The 20985-nt window shown below is 48.2% G+C and overlaps 1 protein-coding gene across 1 annotated transcript in view; it reads right to left on the bottom strand.

Annotated features, from left to right (window-relative positions):
* The window catches only part of LIN37 (lin-37 DREAM MuvB core complex component), a 172540-nt gene that overhangs the window by 41819 nt on the left and 109736 nt on the right, over window positions 1-20985 (bottom strand). The window contains exon 8 of the mRNA XM_078655408.1: window positions 15748-15894. Coding sequence (XP_078511534.1) covers window positions 15748-15894 — 147 coding nt within the window. The remainder of the gene's footprint in view (window positions 1-15747; window positions 15895-20985) is intronic.

Here is a 20985-nt window from a genome sequence, read left to right as displayed (position 1 = left end):
TCGGACTTCAAAGTGAGAGGATTAATCGGACTATCTGGGGGGGGTGGGGGGGCGGGGTTAAATTAAGATTTTCTTTTGTAGCATTCAACACAATTCAAATGTCTATAAATGAACTGTGCAAATATTTAAAAATATATCCGAATTAGGAAAACTCAGATAAAGCACTTTTTTTGTAATTCAGAAGTGTACTGGAAACAAATATTTGAATACGATCAAAACAAACCAATACATTAGGGGCCAGATGTAGGTAAATCTATTTTACCGACACTTAAATACCGAATTTTACCGATTCGGTATTTAAGAGTCGGTAAAATAGATGTACCGAGATGTAGGTAAATCCAGATGTGGATTTACCGATTCTTTAAAAGTCGGTATTTACCGATTCGGTAAATACCGACCTGTAATGCTCCATTCATTCCTATGGGCTTTGAAGCCCATAGGAATGAATGGGGCATTACAGGTCGGTATTTACCGATCGGTAAATACAGATTTTTGGCAAGGGTGCAGGGGGTGTCACTTTGACACCCTCTAGCACCCCCAAAAAAGGTTCGGGGGCCATATGGCAGGCAGACCTGCCCTAAGGGCAGGTCTGCCTGCCATATGGCACAGGTGTGCATGCACACATTTGCATGCTCACCTGAATCGGTATTTCACCATCAAATTGAATTTGATGGTAAAATACCGATTTCTTAGGCCTTGTGGGACTCATCAGAGTCCCACCTACATATCGATTTTACAGAATCGGTAATTTTACCGTTCTGTAAATTTACCGACCGGTATATTTACAGATTCTGTAAAATTACAGATCGGTAAATTTACAGAACGGTAAAATTACCGATTCTGCCCCCTACATCTCAAATTCCTTTTACCGGTCGGTAACGGCCGAATTCGGCCGTTACCGACCGGTAAAACCCTACCTACATCTGGCCCTAGGTGTTGTATTTCCACACATTATCGCTTGTGCGTTGTATAGTTTTATCAATAAAAATGTATATCTTTACAAACGTAATGGTCATTTCAATCGAAAATGTGTTGTTTGTAATGGAAGTGCACTACCACCCCATGCATACTTCACTATACGCCAATCTACTCCACTCCGCTCTACTCTATTCCATTCTTCTCTACGACCCCCTACTCTACTCCACTATACGTCACTCTAGACCACTTTATGTCATTCTACTTTACTCCACGTTATGCCACACTTCACTCCACTACCCTCTATGACATTGTGCTCCACTCCACTCCACACTACTCTTCACCACTTAACTCTAGGCTGCTCTATGACACTCTATGCCACTATAATCTATGTCACTTTGCTCCACTCTACGACACTTTACTCCACTCTACCCCCTTGACTCTACACTTTACTCCACTCCTCCATTCTATGACCCTCCCCTCCCTGACACTATGACACTAAGCTGCTCCACTCCATCACACGTTACTCCACTCTATGGCTCTCCATTCTAAGCTCCTCCAATCTACAACCCGCCACTCTGGCACGGCACGCCACTCTATGTCACTCCACTTTACTCCACTCTATGCCACTCCACGCTACTTTATGCCACTTTACTACACTCTACAACACTTCACTCCAAAACACTCTACTCCACACTTTGACACTCTACCCCACTCCACAACACTCGACTCCACTCTATGGCACTGCACTCTACTCTTTGCAACTCACTCTATGCCCCCCTACTTTACTCCATTCCACGACCCTTCACTCTACAACACTACACTACAATCTTTGCCACTCCATGCTACATTACTCCACTATAACCAACTTCACAACTACACTACACTCTATGCCACCCCACTCCATGGGACTCTACTTCTCGACACTCTGTGCCACTCCATTATACTACACTCTACACCACTTCACTCCACAACACTTCACTCCACGATTCGCCATTTAACTCTAGGCCACTCGACTCCACTCCGCTCTACGACACTCTATGCCACTCTACGCCAGAACTGAACGTGTCACAGCCCTATTTTCTTTTTACTTTAAACTATGTTGCATAGCAGCTTGCTGTGTAACATGCAAAAAAAAAAAAAAAAAAAAAAAACAATTGGCTTTGCCAATGCTTGTTGTCTATCGTGCTCTCTGGTGTTTCATGAAGAGCAGTGATGTGTACTTTACGGCAGGAGGGGGGAGTTGATCTACATTTGAGCAAAAGTTTAACAAGGTAACTATTGTTTTCAGAAACAAACATATCCACAATCCTAAAATGGTACTACAGTTTTCTTTTATTAAAAGATGTTTGAACAGGACAAAAAGCAATCTGAAATTCACTGCAAGTTTCTTGTGCCACGCAGCAAGGTTTTTAATAGTGCTGTACGGGTCCTGTTCGCTATTACAGATGGCAGTGATGCACCGGGGAAGTGAGGAACAAAAGCCCCGGTTGTCATATTGCTTAAGAGACAGTAAAACCTAAATCAACCTGGTGGGTAATTAAACAAGGGCGCGCATGGAGACACTTCAAATTTCACGGTATTCCAAGTAAACACATGTGAGAATGACATCGACATTTTTTGTGAACCTTTATGTAGCAGACAAAAAGGAAAGAGAGAGTGGAGCTTGGAAGTTACTTCAACTGAATTGTTTTACTGGAGACTGCAGGCACATGCACTCTCAGTGCTTGCACAAACGTTAAGGTCCTCCACGCCACTCCAATCTATGACACTTTCCTCCACTCTACGACAATTTACTCTGCTCTACAATGCGTTAGTCAACTCTACGCCACTGCATGCCTCTAGAGCAGATGTCTTCAAACTTTTCCAGGTTGAGCCCCCCCAGCTGAATTCCCCCAGATGTTGCCCCCCCCCCACCCGACAGAAACCTCGGGAATCCGGCACACCACATGATCGACTGCCACGCGCACACCACGGGCCATATCCGGCAAACAATGCTCAACACAACAAGAGTGCCTAGCAAACTGCAGGCCTGTGAGTGGATGTGGCGAAACGACAGAGGCGTACCACACAGCTCAAAACACAATCCTCCAAGACAAAATGTGCGCAAATTCTCCCCACTAGGATGCCCTGTCTTACACAGGACACAGATCAACAACAACACCACCAACATGAATGTGACGGGTGTGCCGGTGCCCAGCCACACCTAGACTCTCAATCTGTGGGTGGATCCCTGCCACTGCCATCCTCAGGCTGTGCTCCACATCCAGTCCTGAATGGTACCTAGTCTTCAACACCGCAAGTGCTGATAACCCAATCTCACAAACTCCAACAAATAAACAAATACATTGTAGGATGTAAAGCACCATGCACAAGTGAACCAAAGGGAGGACCGCCGTGATGAACCCACTATAGGGAACACACCATGGGTGCTTCACCAAGCGGAACCCAAAACATGGAACCCGACCTTGCCCATGGGGGCCCCGCATTCAAGTAGCAGCTGGACGTCACGCAAAATGTCACATGCATGATGCATAGATCCCACACATGAGCACACATAGAATACAGAACAGTAACACATAGGCAAGGGAGCAGCCAAACAATTCAAATACCTTCCACTCTGAACCACAGCTCCCATGGCACCATAAAGCAAAGGAAGTCATCACAACCCTCCCCATCCATCATGTACACCTTGTCATCCACCAACTCCCCCACCATTCATTCCGTCCCTCCATCTGAGCCCCATCCACATCCAAACCCCTTCAACCACTTGCAAACCCATCCACCATCCATCCCTCCATCCATCATCTCACCCATCCATCCATCCCTCCATCCACCCACCCCCTCACCCATCCATCCATCATCCATCTATCCCTTCACCCAATCCATCCCCTCACCAATCCATCCATTCTTCCACCCATCCATCCACCCACTCATCCATCCAACCATTCACGCAAGCTATCCTCCCACTCATCCATCCACTCCTCCACTCATCCATCCACTCCTCCACTCATCCATCCACCCAGTCACTCATCCGTCCACCCACTCAATCCCCCACTCATCCATCCACCCATCCCGCTTTCCACCCTCCCCCCCACTCATGCATGCACTCTCTGACCCATCCATCTCCATGCTCCTCTCCTCACCCATCCATGCACACACCTGCCCATCCACTCTGCCAATCATTCATCCATGTCCTCACTCATCCATCCATCCATCCATCCATCCTCCCCCTCGCTCTCCATTCCCCCCTCACCCAGCCACGCATCCCTCCATCCACCCTTCACCCATCCACCCACTCATCCATCCATCCACTCATGAATCATCCACCCCTTCACTCCTCCATCCATCCCCCGTCCATCCACCCTCCTCAATCACCCATCCATCCCCACATCCACCCCTTCACTCATCCATCCATCCATTCATTCATTCATTCACCCCTTCACCCATCAATACATCAATCCATCCATCACCTCTCTCATCCATCCACCCACCGACTCGTCCACCATCCACCCCCCCCATCGATCCATCCACCATTTCACTGATCCATCCACCCCTCCACCCATCCATCTACCCTTCCAACCATAAACACATCCATCCACTCCCATCCATCCCTCCACTCCCATCCATCCCTCCACTCATGCATCCATCCTCTCTCCCACCGTCCATTCACCCCTTCACTCACCATCCATCCACCCCTTCACCCATCCATCCATCCATCCACCCCCCACCCATACATCCACCATGTCACCCACACATCCACCATGTCACCCATCACCCCACCCATACATCCACCACTCCACCCATATATCTATTCACCCACATGGCAAAATAACGGACGTCTGGTGGCCGGCTCCACCCGAGATCCCTCACACATTTGATGATTCAAATTCGAATCTGCAGACCAACATCCCTGAACACCGACACTTCGGTGCCCACACAAAGATCCTCATGAGTTGAGGACCGCAGACCAGAGCCCACTGTCCCGATTCATGGCCCAAACCCGGATTGCAACCTCTCCCTCCCTTCCCAAAATAACTGAAGGACTCCCACCCCCCAACTCCCCCTCACTCCCACCCCCCTTGAAAGGCTGGGGCCCTGGGCCAGAGCCCACCCCGCCCGTGCCTCAAAACCTCTGCGAAACCTTCTCTCCCTTCTGGGAAGAGCTAACTCTCCCAGGAGGGGGTTAATTCACGTGGTTGACAGATTCAGCTGCAGTGGGAGGCAAGGGGTCTCCTCTGCTAAAACTGAAAGCGTGTCTGTTTGTTTGCTTTCGTTTTTAGCAGAGGAGACTCCTTGCCTCGCACTGCAGCTGAAGCTGTCAACTCCATGAATTAACCCCCTCCTGGGAGAATCACCCAGACAAAGGAACGGGCACAAAGGGAAGATCGGAGTGGAGCCCGCGCCCCCCCCTGGGATGGTGCCGCGCCCCCCCCCAGGGGGACGCGCCCCACAGATTGAAGAACCCTGCTCTAGAGTCTAAGGCACGCCACTCAACGACACTCTAAGACTCTCCACTCTACACCACTCTGTGGAGTGGTGTGGCTCACTGGTTAGAGGCGGTAGACCCGGAAGCAGAGAACGGCCCGGGACCAGGGTTCAATTCCCGACGCGGCAGGGTCGTGGACCAGGGTCAGCGGACTCGATAATTCTCGCCTCGGTGCCTACTCTAACCAGGGATCACACTCGGCAACTCAGGGCATTAGCTTGCCTCATCTCTACAACGGCCCCCCACATTCGCCGGGGATGCCTGGTTTCACCTTGGAGATACTCAGTAGGGACCATCTCACAGGGATAGCCAGGACGGGTTCCCCAGCGGTCTACAGCGCCACGACGCCTATGGGCAGCAGTGCACTTTACAAGACACATACATTTACATTTACAACCCGCCATTCCATGACACTACACACCACTCTATGTCACTACACTCCACACCACTTTACTTAACTCCATGCTACCCTATGTCACTCCACTCTATGCCACTTTACTTTGCATTGTGTCACTTTGCTCCACTCTACAACACTACTCCACTCTGCACGAACACTCTATGCCCCTTCACTTTATGACACTCAATGCCCTTCCACTCTACGACTGCCCCTCTATGCTACAACACTCTACTCCATGACATCTTATGCCCCTCAACTCTGTGACACTCTACTCCACCCTATTCTACTCCACTCCACGACACTCTACACCCCTCTAGCCTTCGACCCTCCTCTTTCAGACACTCTACTCCACTCTATGGCACTCCACTCTACTCTACTCCCTCGACACCACCATACTTTACTCCACTCTTCGATCCTTCACGACACTCTACTCCACTCTACTAATTCCCTCTATTTCACTCCACGCCACTTTACTCCACTATACGCAACTCCACTGCGCTTTATGCCACTCCACGCCACTCCTCAACACTCCACTCTACTCCAACCCTCGACAAACCACTCCAATCCTAGACACTCCACTCCACTCACTCTACTCCTCAACACTCCACCTTACTCTACTCCACTCCTCAACACTCCGCTCCGCTCATCTCTATTCTACTCTACTCCACAACACTCCACTCTACTCCTTGACACTCCACTCTACTCCTCGACATGCCACTCTACAACACTCATCTTCACTTCACTCCACTCCACTCCACTCCACACCACACCACTCTTCCCTATCCCAAGAATTTAAATTCATGCTGAACAGCAGCCACGCTGGTGTACAACACGGCTAAAACACATTGGCAAAGCCCATAACTCTTGCATAGGCGCGGCCCATTAGCTTTGCCAATGCTTGTTGGGAGAGATATTAGGACGAATAAATGGTAGATCACTGACCGAACCACTACATATCGGAGTATTTGTGACAGCAATGAAAGGTATAGCTCCCATAATGCACCTCACAGGGTAGTCGATCTCTCAACTGCTTCTTGCCATGTGGCTGTCAGTAGCCGCACAATCTGAAAATAAGCAAGTTACAGATCCCAATATATGACAGAAAATATGAAAGGTATGTGCATGTGAAAAATCTCTGTCTGTCATTTGGCCACTGTGCTTGTGGTCTGTATCGCTTCTGGGGATGCATACTAAAAGAACATTAGATGAAGAACCTACCCAATATATTTAGAGCCATGTGGTTTCTTGAGAGCTAGCACATAATGATGAGTATATTAGAAATGGCTTTAGCATAGATCTAATCTTACTTCTGTAGTCTAAGAATGGACTGCGCATGACAAGAACTTTCTAATTAATGGTCTTTACAGAAATTGAGAAGAGTGTGGGGATGGGGCTGCTGCAGGGAGACAAACATCACGTAGGGCAGCAAATGTCCTCCAAACATGTTTCTGGCAATTAAGCCCTTGATCACTGGAGTCTGCGGAGAGCGGGCTGCATCTGAACTTCCCCCGCATTCGCGGCGTTTAATTATAGTCCCGCCCACTGGGCGTGCCTCACGGCTGCATTATGGTACTCGTAGTGTGGTCTATTTCATAGTGACTCGCAGCCCACTCTCTCCTTAGCTTTAAAGTCCTTTAGTAGGATGCTGTCCCCAGAGACACTTGAGTTCCCGCCATTACTTCTCCTGCCAAAATCGGACACGTTGTTCCAAATCGTGCTGCCGTTTTCGTGCAGCGCTGGAGCCTCTTTTCAGTGGCGGGGCACCTCGCGACCCTGGGCTGAGCCGCTATATATCTACCTGCAACAACCCACCAATTGAGGCGCCACACACAACCGTGCTTCTCCTTATTTAATGACAGGCTGCAGGGAGACAAACATTACGTAGGGCAGCAAAAGTCCTCCAAACAAGTTTCTGGCAATTCAGCCCTTGATCACTGGAGTCTGCGGCGAGCGGGCTACATCTGAACTTCCCTCGCATTCGAGGCTGGGGACAGCATCCTACTAAAGGACTTTAAAGTTAAGGAATGAGTGGGCTGCGAGTCACTATGAAATAGACCACACTACGAGTACCATAATGCAGCCGTGAGGCACGCCCAGTGGGCGGGACTATAATTAAACGCCGCGAATGCGGGGGAAGTTCAGATGCCGTCCGCTCCCTGCAGACTCCAGTGATCAAGGGCTGAATTGCCAGAAACATGTTTGGAGGACTCTTGCTGCCCTACGTAATGGCTTTAAAGTTAAGGAGTGAGTGGGCTGCGAGTCACTATGAAATAGACCACACTACAAGTCAAGTCAAGTCAATAAATTTATATAGCGCGCTACATACCCAGAGGGTCTCAAGGCGCTTGGAGAAGGGTGGGGAGTTACTTGTCAAATATCCAAGTTTTAAGTTGCTTTCTGAATGCTAGGTGGTTCTGAGTAAGGCGAAGGTGAGTGGGAAGTGAGTTCCAGGTTTTAGCTGCCAGGTAGGAGAAGGATCTACCTCCCATGGTGGTTTTGTTGATGCGAGGAACAGTGGCAAGGGCTAGGTTGGCGGATCGTAGCTGGCGGGAGGGGGTGTAGAAGGACAGTCTTGTGTTGAGGCATTCGGGTCCGATTTCGTAGAGCGCTTTGTGTGCGTGGGTTAGGAGCCGGAAAGTAATCCTCTTATTGACGGGGAGCCAGTGGAGGTTTTTCAGGTGTCCAGAGATGTGATCTTTACGCGGGATGTCTAGTATGAGCCTGGCTGAAGCGTTCTGGATGCGTTGGAGTTTTTTCTGGAGTTTTGCGGTGGTACCGGCGTAGAGGGTGTTTCCGTAGTCCAGACGGCTCGTGACCAGAGCGTGGGTGACTGTTTTTCTAGTTTCGGTGGGGATCCAGCGAAATGTTTTTTTGAGCATGCGAAGAATGTTGAAGCAAGATGAAGAAACGGCGTTGACTTGTCTGTTCATCGAGAGTGAGGAATCCAGGATGACGCCCAGGTTCCGTGCGTGGTCCGTCGGGATGGGTGCTTTTCCAAGGGCCTCTGGCCACCAAGAGTCATCCCAGGCGGAGGGGGAGGTGCCTAGGATGAGGACTTCTGTTTTGTCTGAGTTCAGTTTCAGACGGCTGTGCTTCATCCATTCGGCTACTTCTTTCATTCCTTCATGCAGGTTAGTTTTGGCGGTGTTAGGGTCTTTGGTGAGTGAGAGGATCAGTTGAGTGTCATCAGCGTAGGAGATGATGTTGAGGTTATGTTGGCGTGCGATGACCGCGAGGGGGCTCATGTATACGTTGAAGAGGGTGGGGCTGAGTGAAGATCCTTGTGGTACGCCGCAGATGACTTCAGTGGCCTCTGACTTGAATGGTGGAAGGCGGACTCTCTGGGTTCTTCCGGTGAGGAACGAGGTGATCCATTCCAGTGCTTTTCCTTGGATTCCGACGTTTCTGAGGCGTTGTAAAAGGGTGTTATGACAGACCGTGTCGAAGGCTGCGGAGAGGTCGAGGAGGATGAGGGCGACTGTGTCTCCATTGTCCAGTAGAGTTCGAATGTCGTCTGTTGCTGCGATGAGGGCGGTTTCAGTGCTGTGCTTGGCTCGGAAGCCGGATTGTGAGGAGTCGAGGGATTTGTTGGTTTCGAGGAATGCGGCGAGCTGGATGTTGACCGCTTTCTCGATGACTTTGGCCGGGAATGGAAGGAGTGAGATAGGGCGGTAGTTTTTGAGTTCGGTGGGGTCAGCTGTGGGTTTCTTCAGGAGGGCGCTGAGTTCGGCATGTTTCCAGCTTTCCGGGAAGGTTGCAGAGTTGAGGGAGCAGTTGATGACGTCTCGGAGGTGCGGTGCTATAATGGAGTCTGCTTTGTTAAAGATGTGGTGAGGGCATGGGTCTGTGGGGGATCCTGAGTGGATAGAGTTCATCAGACGGATGGTGTCCTCAGTGGAGATTGGCTTCCAGTCATTGAGGATGTTCAGGGGGGGTGGGGGTCCTGCAGGGGGTTGGGTGGGTTGGTCTTCGAGTCGGTTGTCGAAGCTGTTGTGGATGTCAGCAATTTTGTTGTGGAAGAATGAGGCTAGGGAGTCGCAGAGGGCTTGAGAGGGGGTGATGTCGTTGGAGTTGGCTGAGGGGTTGGTGAATTCCTTGACGATGTTGAATAATTCCTTGCTGTTGTGGGCGTTGTTATCTAGTCGGTCCTTGAAGGCGGCTTTCTTGGCATTCCGGATCAGTCGGTGGTGTATGCGGGTGGCGTTTTTGAAGGCGTCCTTGGTGCTGGTGGTTGGGTCTTTTTTCCAGGCCTTCTCCAGGGAGCGACAGAGTTTCTTGGATTTCTTAAGATCATCGTTGAACCAGGAGGCCTTCTTGCTGCCTGGTTTGATTTGTCGTTTTTTCAGTGGTGCTAGGATGTCGGCGCTGTTGGATAACCATTGGGTGAGGCTGTTGGCTGCTTGGTCTGGGTTTGAGGAGTGGGCTGGGGGGTTTTGAAGAAGCGATGAGGAGATCTGGTCGATGGTGATTTTGTTCCGGTTTCTTTGCAGAGTGGGTTGGGGGTGGTTGTTGGATGTGGGTTTGTTGCAGGTGAAGTGAACGCAGCTGTGGTCAGTCCAAAGGAGAGCTGTGGTGTGGCTGAAGGAGACATTTTTGCTGGAGGTGAAGATAGGGTCGAGTGTGTGACCTGCGATGTGGGTGGGGGAAGTGACAAGTTGTTTAAGTCCGAGGTTGGCGAGGTTGTCCAGAAGGGAGGTGGTGTTGCGGTCGTTGTTCTTTTCAAGGTGAAAGTTGAGGTCTCCCAGAAGGATGTAGTCCTCGGAGGGGAGCGCGTGTGGAGTGATGAAGTCCGTGATGTCTTCACTAAATTGTGCACGGGGTCCTGGTGGCCTGTAAAGGAGGGTGCCTCTGAGTGTGGTCTTGGGGTCGGTGTGGATCTGGAAGTGAAGGTGTTCAGAGTTGGCGAGATTGACGTCTGAGCTGGTTGAGATGCGGATGGATTTCTTATGGACGATAGCGATGCCTCCTCCTGTGTGGCCGGTACGGTCCTTGCGGATGATCTTATAGCCTTCCGGGATGGCAATGGTGATGTCTGGGGCTGATGTGGCGTTCATCCATGTTTCTGTTAGGAAGGCGACGTCCGGAGAGATGGTGTCTAGTAGATTCCAGAGGTCAATGGCGTGCCTGTGGACCGAGTGGGTGTTGAGCAGGATGCATTGTAGGTGGTTGGGGTTGGATATCTGTTGTGTGTTCGTAGATGAGGAGTTGTTCTTGGTGCCGTCGAACTTGCAGGAGTTGCAGGAGAAGGGTCCATGGGTGTGTCCAGGAGCGGCTTGGACGCAGTTGGGGGAACGGCCGGGGTTAAGGGCTAGGAGGGTGGTGGCATCGTACGTAATGCGAGAGGGGTGGACAATACGAGGACCAGGGGCTCTGGCGCTGGGCGCGGTCCAGGCGCGGACGGGCGTAGACGGGCTTACCTTTGGCGCACCTTCGGCGCGACCGCTGCGCGTGAACGCTGCGCGGGACAGCATCTGTCATATATGGTTAGTGAGAAGGGGAGGGGCGAGGGAGGATCCGATGGGAGGCGGTTGCGTGGTGGAGGGGGCGGTCTCAGGGCAACAACAACAACACAGCAAATGGCGGCGGAAATAACAACACGCAAGCAGATCGAGTATGAGGAAACTTGGAGCGTAATTGAATAAGCACGATCCCAACAGTGACCAAATGCAGCTTTCAGGCACAAGGGTTGCACAACATTAAAATTTGCATGAAAAGTAGCGCACAATCAGGCAGGCACGTTCGAGCGCTAAGCGAGGGCAGCAGCGCTATGTCAGGTGAATGTGGAAGTGAGGAGAGCAGCGTTAGGAGGCTCAGCAGCGCAGTGATAACGATACCAGGCAGCTCTGGGTCAGCGAGGGCAGGAGGGAGCGACCGTTCTCAACCAGGTCGAGGCGGTCACTATAATTATAGTCCCGCCCACTGGGCGTGCCTCACGGCTGCATTATGGTACTCGTAGTGTGGTCTATGTCATAGTGACTCGCAGCCCACTCACTTCTTAGCTTTAAAGTCCGTTAGTAGGATGCTGTCCCCAGCCTCGAATGCGGGGGAAGTTCAGATGCAGCCCGCTCGTCGCAGACTCCAGTGATCAAGGGCTGAATTGCCAGAAACATGTTTGGAGTACTTTTGCTGCCCTACGTGAGGTTTGTCTCCCTGCAGCCTGTCATTAAATAAGGAGAAGCACGGTTGTGTGTGGCGCCTCAATTGGTGGTTTGTTGCAGGTAGATATATAGCGGCCCAGCCCAGGCGTGTAGAGGACTCGTGGTCTGTTGGCCTCTTTACCACCAGTCTGTGGTGCACAGCTGGAAGAACATTCATTGTAACGCCATCAACGGTGACCTATGAAGGGATGCATTCTGGGAGTTTCCTCGTCCGACAACCAGACATCTACTCACCCGAACCGCATTCATTACCAGAACCTCACTCCCCTGAACCTAACTCATTACCAGAACCTCACTCACCCGAACATCATTCATTACCAGAACCGCAGTCACCCAAACCTCACTCACCAGAACATCATTCATTACCAGAACCGCAGTCACCCGAACCTCACTCATTACCTGAACCTCACTCACCCAGAACCGCAGTCACTCGAACCTCACTCATTACCTGAACCTCACTCACGCGAACCTCATTCATTTCCAGAACCACATTCACCAGAACCTCACTCATTACCAGAACCTCACTCGTTACCAGAACCCCACTCACCCCAACCTAATTCATTACCAGAACCACTCTCACCCGACCCCTACTCCTTATCTGAACCTCACTCACCAGAAGCTCACTCACCTGAACCTCACTCACCCAAACATCATTCATTACCAGACCTCATTCACGCGGACCAAACTCATTACCAGAACCTCATTTATTAGCAGAACCTTCCTCACCTGATACACTTTCATTATCAGTACATCACTCACCCGATACTCACTCACCCGAACCTCATTCATTACCAGAACCTCAGGCACCTGTATCTCACTCATGATCAGAACTTAACTCACCAAAACCTCACCCACCCGAACCTCACTCACCCAAACCTCATTCGTTCCCAGAACCTCCCTCTTTATCAGAACCTCATTTATTGCCAGTGTCACTAAACCGAACTTCACTCATTACCAGAGCCTCACTCACCCAAATCTCGTTCATTACTAGAACCTCACTCATTACCAGAAGCTCAGTCAGCCGAACCTCAATTATTACCAGACCCTAACTCACCCGAACCTCACTCATTACCAGAACCCCACTACCCGAACTTAACTCATTATCAGGACTGTCATTACCTCTAGAGCGGTGTAGCGCGGGTGACGTACGCTGATGAGTAAAGTTTATCTGGATACATGCTATCTCCTGGGTGCATGTAAAAAGGTTTTCTGCATTTTTCTGCCATACATTTCTGCAGTTTGCCACGGTTCTCTAACACTCTATGAAGTTGGTGGAAGCCAAGACCTGTGGATACCCCAAGAGGGGGTGGGGTGGTCACGAGGGCATGGTTGAGTCTTTAGGATGCCAGAGGACCGGGAGCCTTGGTTGCGTGGTGTGTGAAGTGCTGGTGTGTGATGAGTTGTTAGGTAGACCGATTGACCCGTGCAGGAGCACAACACACTGCGGTGCGCGGGGATCTGCGCTGGGTGTGGGGGTGGAGGGGTAGTCACGAGGGCAGGGGTGAGGTATTAGGACACCAGATGTCCGGGAACCTCGGTTGCATTGGTGTGTGGTGTGTGATGTGTGAAGTGTTGGTAGGTACAGAGCGATTGTTGCATGACCCGAGCAGCAGCACAGCAGCACAAAACACTGCTATGCGCGGGGCTCCGAGCTATGTGTAGTGGGGAGGTCACAAGGCCGGGGGTGAGGCGTAAGGACACCAGAGGGCCGCAAGCCTCTGTTGTGTGCCCTGAGATCCGCACTGGGTGTAGTGGGGCGGGGTCACATGGCCAGGGGTGAGGCGTTAAGACACCAGTGGGCCGGAAGCCTCTGTTGGGTGGTGTGTGAAGTGTTGGTGTGTAATGTGTTGGTAGGTACAGCGTGTGACCCGTGCAGGAGCACAACACACTGATGTGCACAGGGATCTGCGCGAAGTGGTGGGGGCGGGGGGGGGGGGCACAAGGCCAGGGATGAGGGGTTAGGACACCAGAGGGCTGGGAGCCTCGGTTTTGTAGTGTGTGAAGTTTTGGTGTGTGATGTGTTGTTAGGTACAGGGCGTGACCTGAACAGGAGTACAATACACTGCTGTGCCCGGGGATCCTCGCTGGGTGTAGTAGGGGGGTCATGAGGGCTGGGGTGAGGTGTTGGGTGGTGTGTGAAGTGTTGGTGTGTGATGTGTTGGTAGGTACAGCACCTGACCCCAGCAGGAGCAAAACATACTGCTGTGCGAGAGGATCAGCGCTGGGTGTAGTGGGGGTGCAGGGTCCCCCTGTTTACTAGTGGTCCCGTGCCTTCCATCCCTTGCACGCACCCCGGATGGAGGACCCCATTCGTGTGGCTGTAAATACCGCAGCTGATGTTGAAATTTACAATGAGCTATTCCACCCCCTGAGCCTTAAACACAATCTTAAACAAAGAGACAGGCAGGCAGCCAGAAAATGAGGCACCCCCACAGCGAAAACACAACTAGAAATGAAACATTATTTAGTGGACGTTCTGGCAATATGAAATGAATTACTGAAAACCGTGACTTGAAGAAACGGTTCGCAACCTCTCTTTTCTTCTTTGATTTAGTTGCTTCCCTGTGAAATGGATCCAATAAAGAAGAAGCCTGCGAGTAGTGCGCGCGTGGGCGCCATAGCAAGACATGTGGTTTCAATTATGGTGCCCAAGTCTGGGCACAATAATTCAAACCACATGGTGGCGGTGCGCGTAATAGACACCAATAAGCCATGGGCGGAGCAATGCGCCCGCCTTTGGCCAATTGCGTGCTGTCTTTGATAAAAAGACGCACGCAAATGCCAATAGCGTGGGACAAAAGAAAAAGCACCCGGACGAGCGTGTGCGATTTCTAGGTCCGTTTCGAAACCACCTACAAGAGGTCTCTCACTGCGCGAGCAATGCTGCGAACTGCAACGCAGGCGCAAGACCTAAAAATGGTCTGTCCAGGTCAGAGGAAGGACTTCTTTCAGTGACAGTCCTGCCATGGAACTGAAAATTCCATCATGCGTATTTATTGCCTTATGGGTGTGAGTGGGCCAACTGAGAAAGGCCCAACGCCCCTAGTGCCTCTAATAAAGTAGCTGTCTCCTTGTCTTCCAAATCTTCTAAATACACATTTAAATAACCGAGAATGGTAAAATCATTACTAGGCAGTGCGGGTTCCAGCAGCCCATCTAGGTTCTGCACAAATGTGCTCCTGGCACTAGGAGGACAATAAAGCAGCATGCCTTTGAACCTTATCTTAGAAGCTATTTCTAGATTGACCACAGGCGTTGGAACTGATAGCCATATCCATAGTCTGTTCTTTCTCAGTTTGGATGAACCGCTGACTAGAGTTACCAGACCGAATGCGAGGTATCAAATTCTTGCTGGTCCATGGCATTCTTGAATCAACTGCTTCAACTTGTTTTGGTCAATGTAAAGTAGTTGCATGAGTGGAAAGGCAAGACTTTCACCCTCAAAAAATGATTCTGATTGAACTGGAGCAATGTGTTTTTAAATGACTGCATTACTTAACATTTGAAGGAAGATCATCTCTTGGGTAGCTCTATTTATCCTCCCCAGAGATGTTACTATAACTGGAGTTTCTTGTGCTCAGACTATGGCAATCATGAGTGTTTCAGGTGGTTTCAGCCCATCTTCCACCATACGAAGAACCCCACAACTCTACCCCTCAACTAAACATGAAGAATTCTATTACACTATGGTTGTCTCTTCACCACATTTGTATTGACCTATGGAAGGAGTCAACATCAGTCTATTTTCAACATAAAACATCAACAATGAACAGAGGGATCACACTTACCAGATTGATATTGATAGGCTCCTCCGTGCTCTGCTCTGTGGAGGGTATGCGAAGGTTCTGGGGCTCTCCAGCTTCATTAACTGGGCAAGGAGTAGGATCTGGCATTCTGTATATATCCTGGTCAGCCCCATTCATCACCTCCGCATTCTGGAAAACAAGGTGGTGTTCAGAAGCAGTGAAGCCAAATAGATGAAGACAGTGCGCTTACTGGGGAGCTGGACACACAGCAGTCAAAATTGGCATTCAATGGATTTCTTGGGGTCCGTGGTCGAAGGTCAGTGCTACTGGGGAGCTGGGCACACCGCAGTCAAAAGACGCATTCAATGGAATTCTTGGGGTCTGTGGTCCAAGGTCAGTGCTTACTGCGGAGCTGGACACACCGAAGTCAAAGGCAGATCCACTCAAGGGATTTCTTGGGGTCTGGTGGTCCAAGGTCAGTGCTTACTGGGTAGCACCCAGTGTAGATACATTTTTTTATCACTGGTGTTACAGGACCACCAGAACTATTGCATTCCAAATGGGTTACTGACTTGGGGCTCTTGGCTCCCCAGTAACATTAACGTTGAATCATGGTATGCTGTCAGCATGACACTGTAAATAAAATTCAAACTCAATGTTCAGTTTGTGTTAAAATGTCTTAGGCAAAGGATTATAAAAACAAACATATAAAAAGTGGTAATAACATTACCGAAAAAAGCGAATGCCAGAACTTACTCACAACTTCTGGGTGTCAGATACCATTCCAAATATTTTTACAGCTTTAAAACACATGGTGGTATATTCTTAAATAACCATAATCAACAGGAGAGAAAGGGTCAACAAACCACTCTTGTACCCCTTGGTAAATAGTTATAAATCAACGAAAGAGTGACTACAAAACTAAAACAATCGGAATAGTAGTATAGTTGCTACCACCAGAAGTAGTAGGAAGATATAGTGAGAGATACTCAGTGTGAGAAAAGAACCCTCAGGCACCAACAAAAGTTGATAGCCAAGTATCTTCATTGGGTCCTTGTGTGGAAAAAGGAAAATGAGACTGTGATAACAGGGGTGAGTAAAAAGAGTGTGGACTACTCCCCAAACTGAAAAACTACTTTAATATGAGGGTAGTTCTAACTCCATTAAAAACTGTGAAAGAATGGACATTTGGATGGCTAAGTTAATTTGAACCATCAAGTCCTTCTACGTAATCATGAAAAGTGCATTAAGAAAAAATAGGGAAAAAACGGTCGACATGTTTCTGCTTATGAGCCTCCAGTCAGCTCTGCATTCATCAGGACCAAATAGATAGTCTTACACCACCTGTTTGGCGCACGCTAAGGCACCAAACCTAGGGTGGAGTAAAATAAAAATACAAAAGGAACTATACAACCTTAATTTTAAGTGTTGCATGGACGTTTGTCTCCTTCAGTCTTTACAATTTATAAAAGACAGCAAAATCTGTAATATAAACAGAACAACAAGAGACCTCTTTTTAGGTAAATAGCCAGATGTGACAATTATACACAGTAATATGGTCATTTGTGACTTTTCTTATTCTCCATATTAAATCTCCCAACAATATTTCCTCTTTTTATAATCAAAAGGGAAAAAAACGGCCGTTAAACATTCTCGCCTGATTGTGTTACGAGCAACAAGATACTACTTGTAAATAGAACCCAACGAAAGGACGTAGTAGAGTTCATGACTTGATAATTAAGCCAAATAGGGCTGCGCCCGATATCTGCCACACATCACCTTGTAATTGTGTCAAAAACCGCACGCCCTAAATTAAAAAATTGTTTTTCAAAGAGTGCACGTTATAAGAATGATAGCGAAATATAAAAACACACCGCAAAATGGAAGGCTCAGAAAACTAATGAAAAACAAGCACTCACGGTTGATTAATCATGGGTGCACCCCATAGACTGGTGGCAGGGGGAAACCTTCACGCCCAGACTCTCTGTGGGTGCAAAAACAATAGAGTTTGCCGATATTACACCACACGGATAGCCGTTTTTGTGAGGTCTCAATAAACAAGCCTTTGTCAATGGAATTTCAGCTCGTAGTTAAGATGTTATTAAGATGCATTAACTTACTTCTATCCGGGCGACTGCCCGCCTTGGGACCTAGCGTATCCACATCCACCGCCTGAACCAACTAACCGTTGTGGTGGGCGTGGATGTTAAAAGGAAAACGCGGTCGACGTAACTCGCGGTCACGTGTTTGCACGAACAACTTTTGGTCTTCATTTCTTAAAGGGACATGATTGTTATTCTGACTAGCAACAGACCTCGTCTTTTCCTAAGGTATTATGCTACAAACTTTATTGACTATTCACCATGAGTATGTCGACCTGGTGAATATATTAGCAAAAAACCCTTTGTGACCCGGCTAGGAGGTTCATTCCGATTAGTGGAATCGTATTACCATCTCCATATTTAAATATATATATATATATAGAGAGGGCAAATTGGGTGCCTAAATAATACTGAGTGTCATTTCTTGCTTCACTCAATAACATCAAAGTACCGTATTGGAAGCATTAACCCTTCTAGAAGCCCTGATGGTATCAAGGTACAAATCTTTCGGGACACAGTAGACAAGGAGTACAAAAAATATATATATATATATATGGAATAATATTTTTTGCACATTTAACTGGGGTAAACAGATTATAGGGTGATCGAGATTGGCAATCATTTGCGCATAACCGACCCACAAGGAATATCATCATTGAGGCCGTGTATATGCGTAGAAAGGCGATAAACCCATCTCTGTTCCTTTTCGAAAATGTTACCCACATTGGTCTCATTCAGCTGTTCTATTATTGTCCATCTGAGATCATTCGGACAGTGGCCTTTTTCCAAGAAGTGGGAAGTTAACTTCGTAGTATTACGACCACATCTCACATTACTGCGGTGTTCCCCAATTCTTATTTTTATCTTCCTGGTGGTCATCCCCACGTACCTAAGGTCGCCGGGGCAGGTTATTAAGTAGACCACATTACAGGAATTACAGTTTGTTTGGCCTCCGAGATGCCATACTTTTCCTTCCTCCAAGACCAAACTTTTTGTTGCTGTGGTCAGGTGGCAAACGTTACAGCCGCCACATGGATAATGGCCTGTTACTGGGGGTAAACCCCAAGCATTCAGAACAGAGTGAACAGATGGTATCTGATCCTTTTTTGGGCGAGTATGTACTAGGGAATCCTGAAGACTTCTTTCTCGTTTGTATGAAAACAGTGGTTTTTGCCATTTACGTCCACTGCTAGTGAGGATTCGCCAGTGCTTGCCAATGCAGCGACTGACAGCATTAGATATATTGCTGTAAGTCGTCACACAGGTCAAAGGAATCTGTGCAACATTCTCTTTGTCGTGGTCTTCTAACAGAGCCTCCCTGTTGTTATTTTTTGCTCTCTTGCGACTCTTATTTAGTATTCCCTTTGGATAACCTCTGACTAATAGTTTGTTTGTGAGGTCTTCTGCTTGGTTGGTAAAGTCAATAAGATTGCTACAATTTCTACGAATACGTAGATACTGTCCAAAGGGTAAATTTTCCCGTAATGGTCGTGGGTGGAAGCTGGAGAAATGAAGGAGATTATTTTTGCTAGTGGGTTTGTAGAAGGTTTTACTTATTAGATGATCTTTCTCCCTGGTCAGGGTCACGACCAGTGAGAAAGATCATCTAATAAGTAAAACCTTCTACAAACCCACTAGCAAAAAAGCTTCCACCCACGACCATTACGGGAAAATTTACCCTTTGGACAGTATCTACGTATTCGTAGAAATTGTAGCAATCTTATTGACTTTACCAACCAAGCAGAAGACCTCACAAACAAACTATTAGTCAGAGGTTATCCAAAGGGAATACTAAATAAGAGTCGCAAGAGAGCAAAAAATAACAACAGGGAGGCTCTGTTAGAAGACCACGACAAAGAGAATGTTGCACAGATTCCTTTGACCTGTGTGACGACTTACAGCAATATATCTAATGCTGTCAGTCGCTGCATTGGCAAGCACTGGCGAATCCTCACTAGCAGTGGACGTAAATGGCAAAAACCACTGTTTTCATACAAACGAGAAAGAAGTCTTCAGGATTCCCTAGTACATACTCGCCCAAAAAAGGATCAGATAACATCTGTTCACTCTGTTCTGAATGCTTGGGGTTTACCCCCAGTAACAGGCCATTATCCATGTGGCGGCTGTAACGTTTGCCACCTGACCACAGCAACAAAAAGTTTGGTCTTGGAGGAAGGAAAAGTATGGCATCTCAGAGGCCAAACAAACTGTAATTCCTGTAATGTGGTCTACTTAATAACCTGCCCCTGCGACCTTAGGTACGTGGGGATGACCACCAGGAAGATAAAAATAAGAATTGGGGAACACCGCAGTAATGTGAGATGTGGTCGTAATACTACGAAGTTAACTTCCCACTTCTTGGAAAAAGGCCACTGTCCGAATGATCTCAGATGGACAATAATAGAACAGCTGAATGAGACCAATGTGGGTAACATTTTCGAAAAGGAACAGAGATGGGTTTATCGCCTTTCTACGCATATACACGGCCTCAATGATGATATTCCTTGGGGGTCGGTTATGCGCAAATGATTGCCAATCTCGATCACCCTATAATCTGTTTACCCAGTTAAATGTGCAAAAAATATTATTCCATATATATATATTTTTTGTACTCCTTGTCTACTGTGTCCCGAAAGATTTGTACCTTGATACCATCAGGGCTTCTAGAAGGGTTAATGCTTCCAATACGGTACTTTGATGTTATTGAGTGAAGCAAGAAATGACACTCAGTATTATTTAGGCACCCAATTTGCCCTCTCTATATATATATATATTTAAATATGGAGATGGTAATACGATTCCACTAATCGGAATGAACCTCCTAGCCGGGTCACAAAGGGTTTTTTGCTAATATATTCACCAGGTCGACATACTCATGGTGAATAGTCAATAAAGTTTGTAGCATAATACCTTAGGAAAAGACGAGGTCTGTTGCTAGTCAGACTAACAATCATGTCCCTTTAAGAAATGAAGACCGAAAGTTGTTCGTGCAAACACGTGACCGCGAGTTACGTCGACCGCGCTTTCCTTTTAACATCCACGCCCACCACAACGGTTAGTTGGTTCAGGCGGTGGATGTGGATACGCTAGGTCCCAAGGCGGGCAGTCGCCCGGATAGAAGTAAGTTAATGCATCTTAATAACATCTTAACTACGAGCTGAAATTCCATTGACAAAGG

This window comes from Lissotriton helveticus, chromosome 7 (genome assembly GCF_964261635.1).
Source record: "Lissotriton helveticus chromosome 7, aLisHel1.1, whole genome shotgun sequence".
NCBI lineage: Eukaryota > Metazoa > Chordata > Amphibia > Caudata > Salamandridae > Lissotriton > Lissotriton helveticus.
The sequence above is the reverse complement of the archived record's forward strand: the minus strand, read 5'-3'. Positions and strand labels throughout refer to the sequence as shown.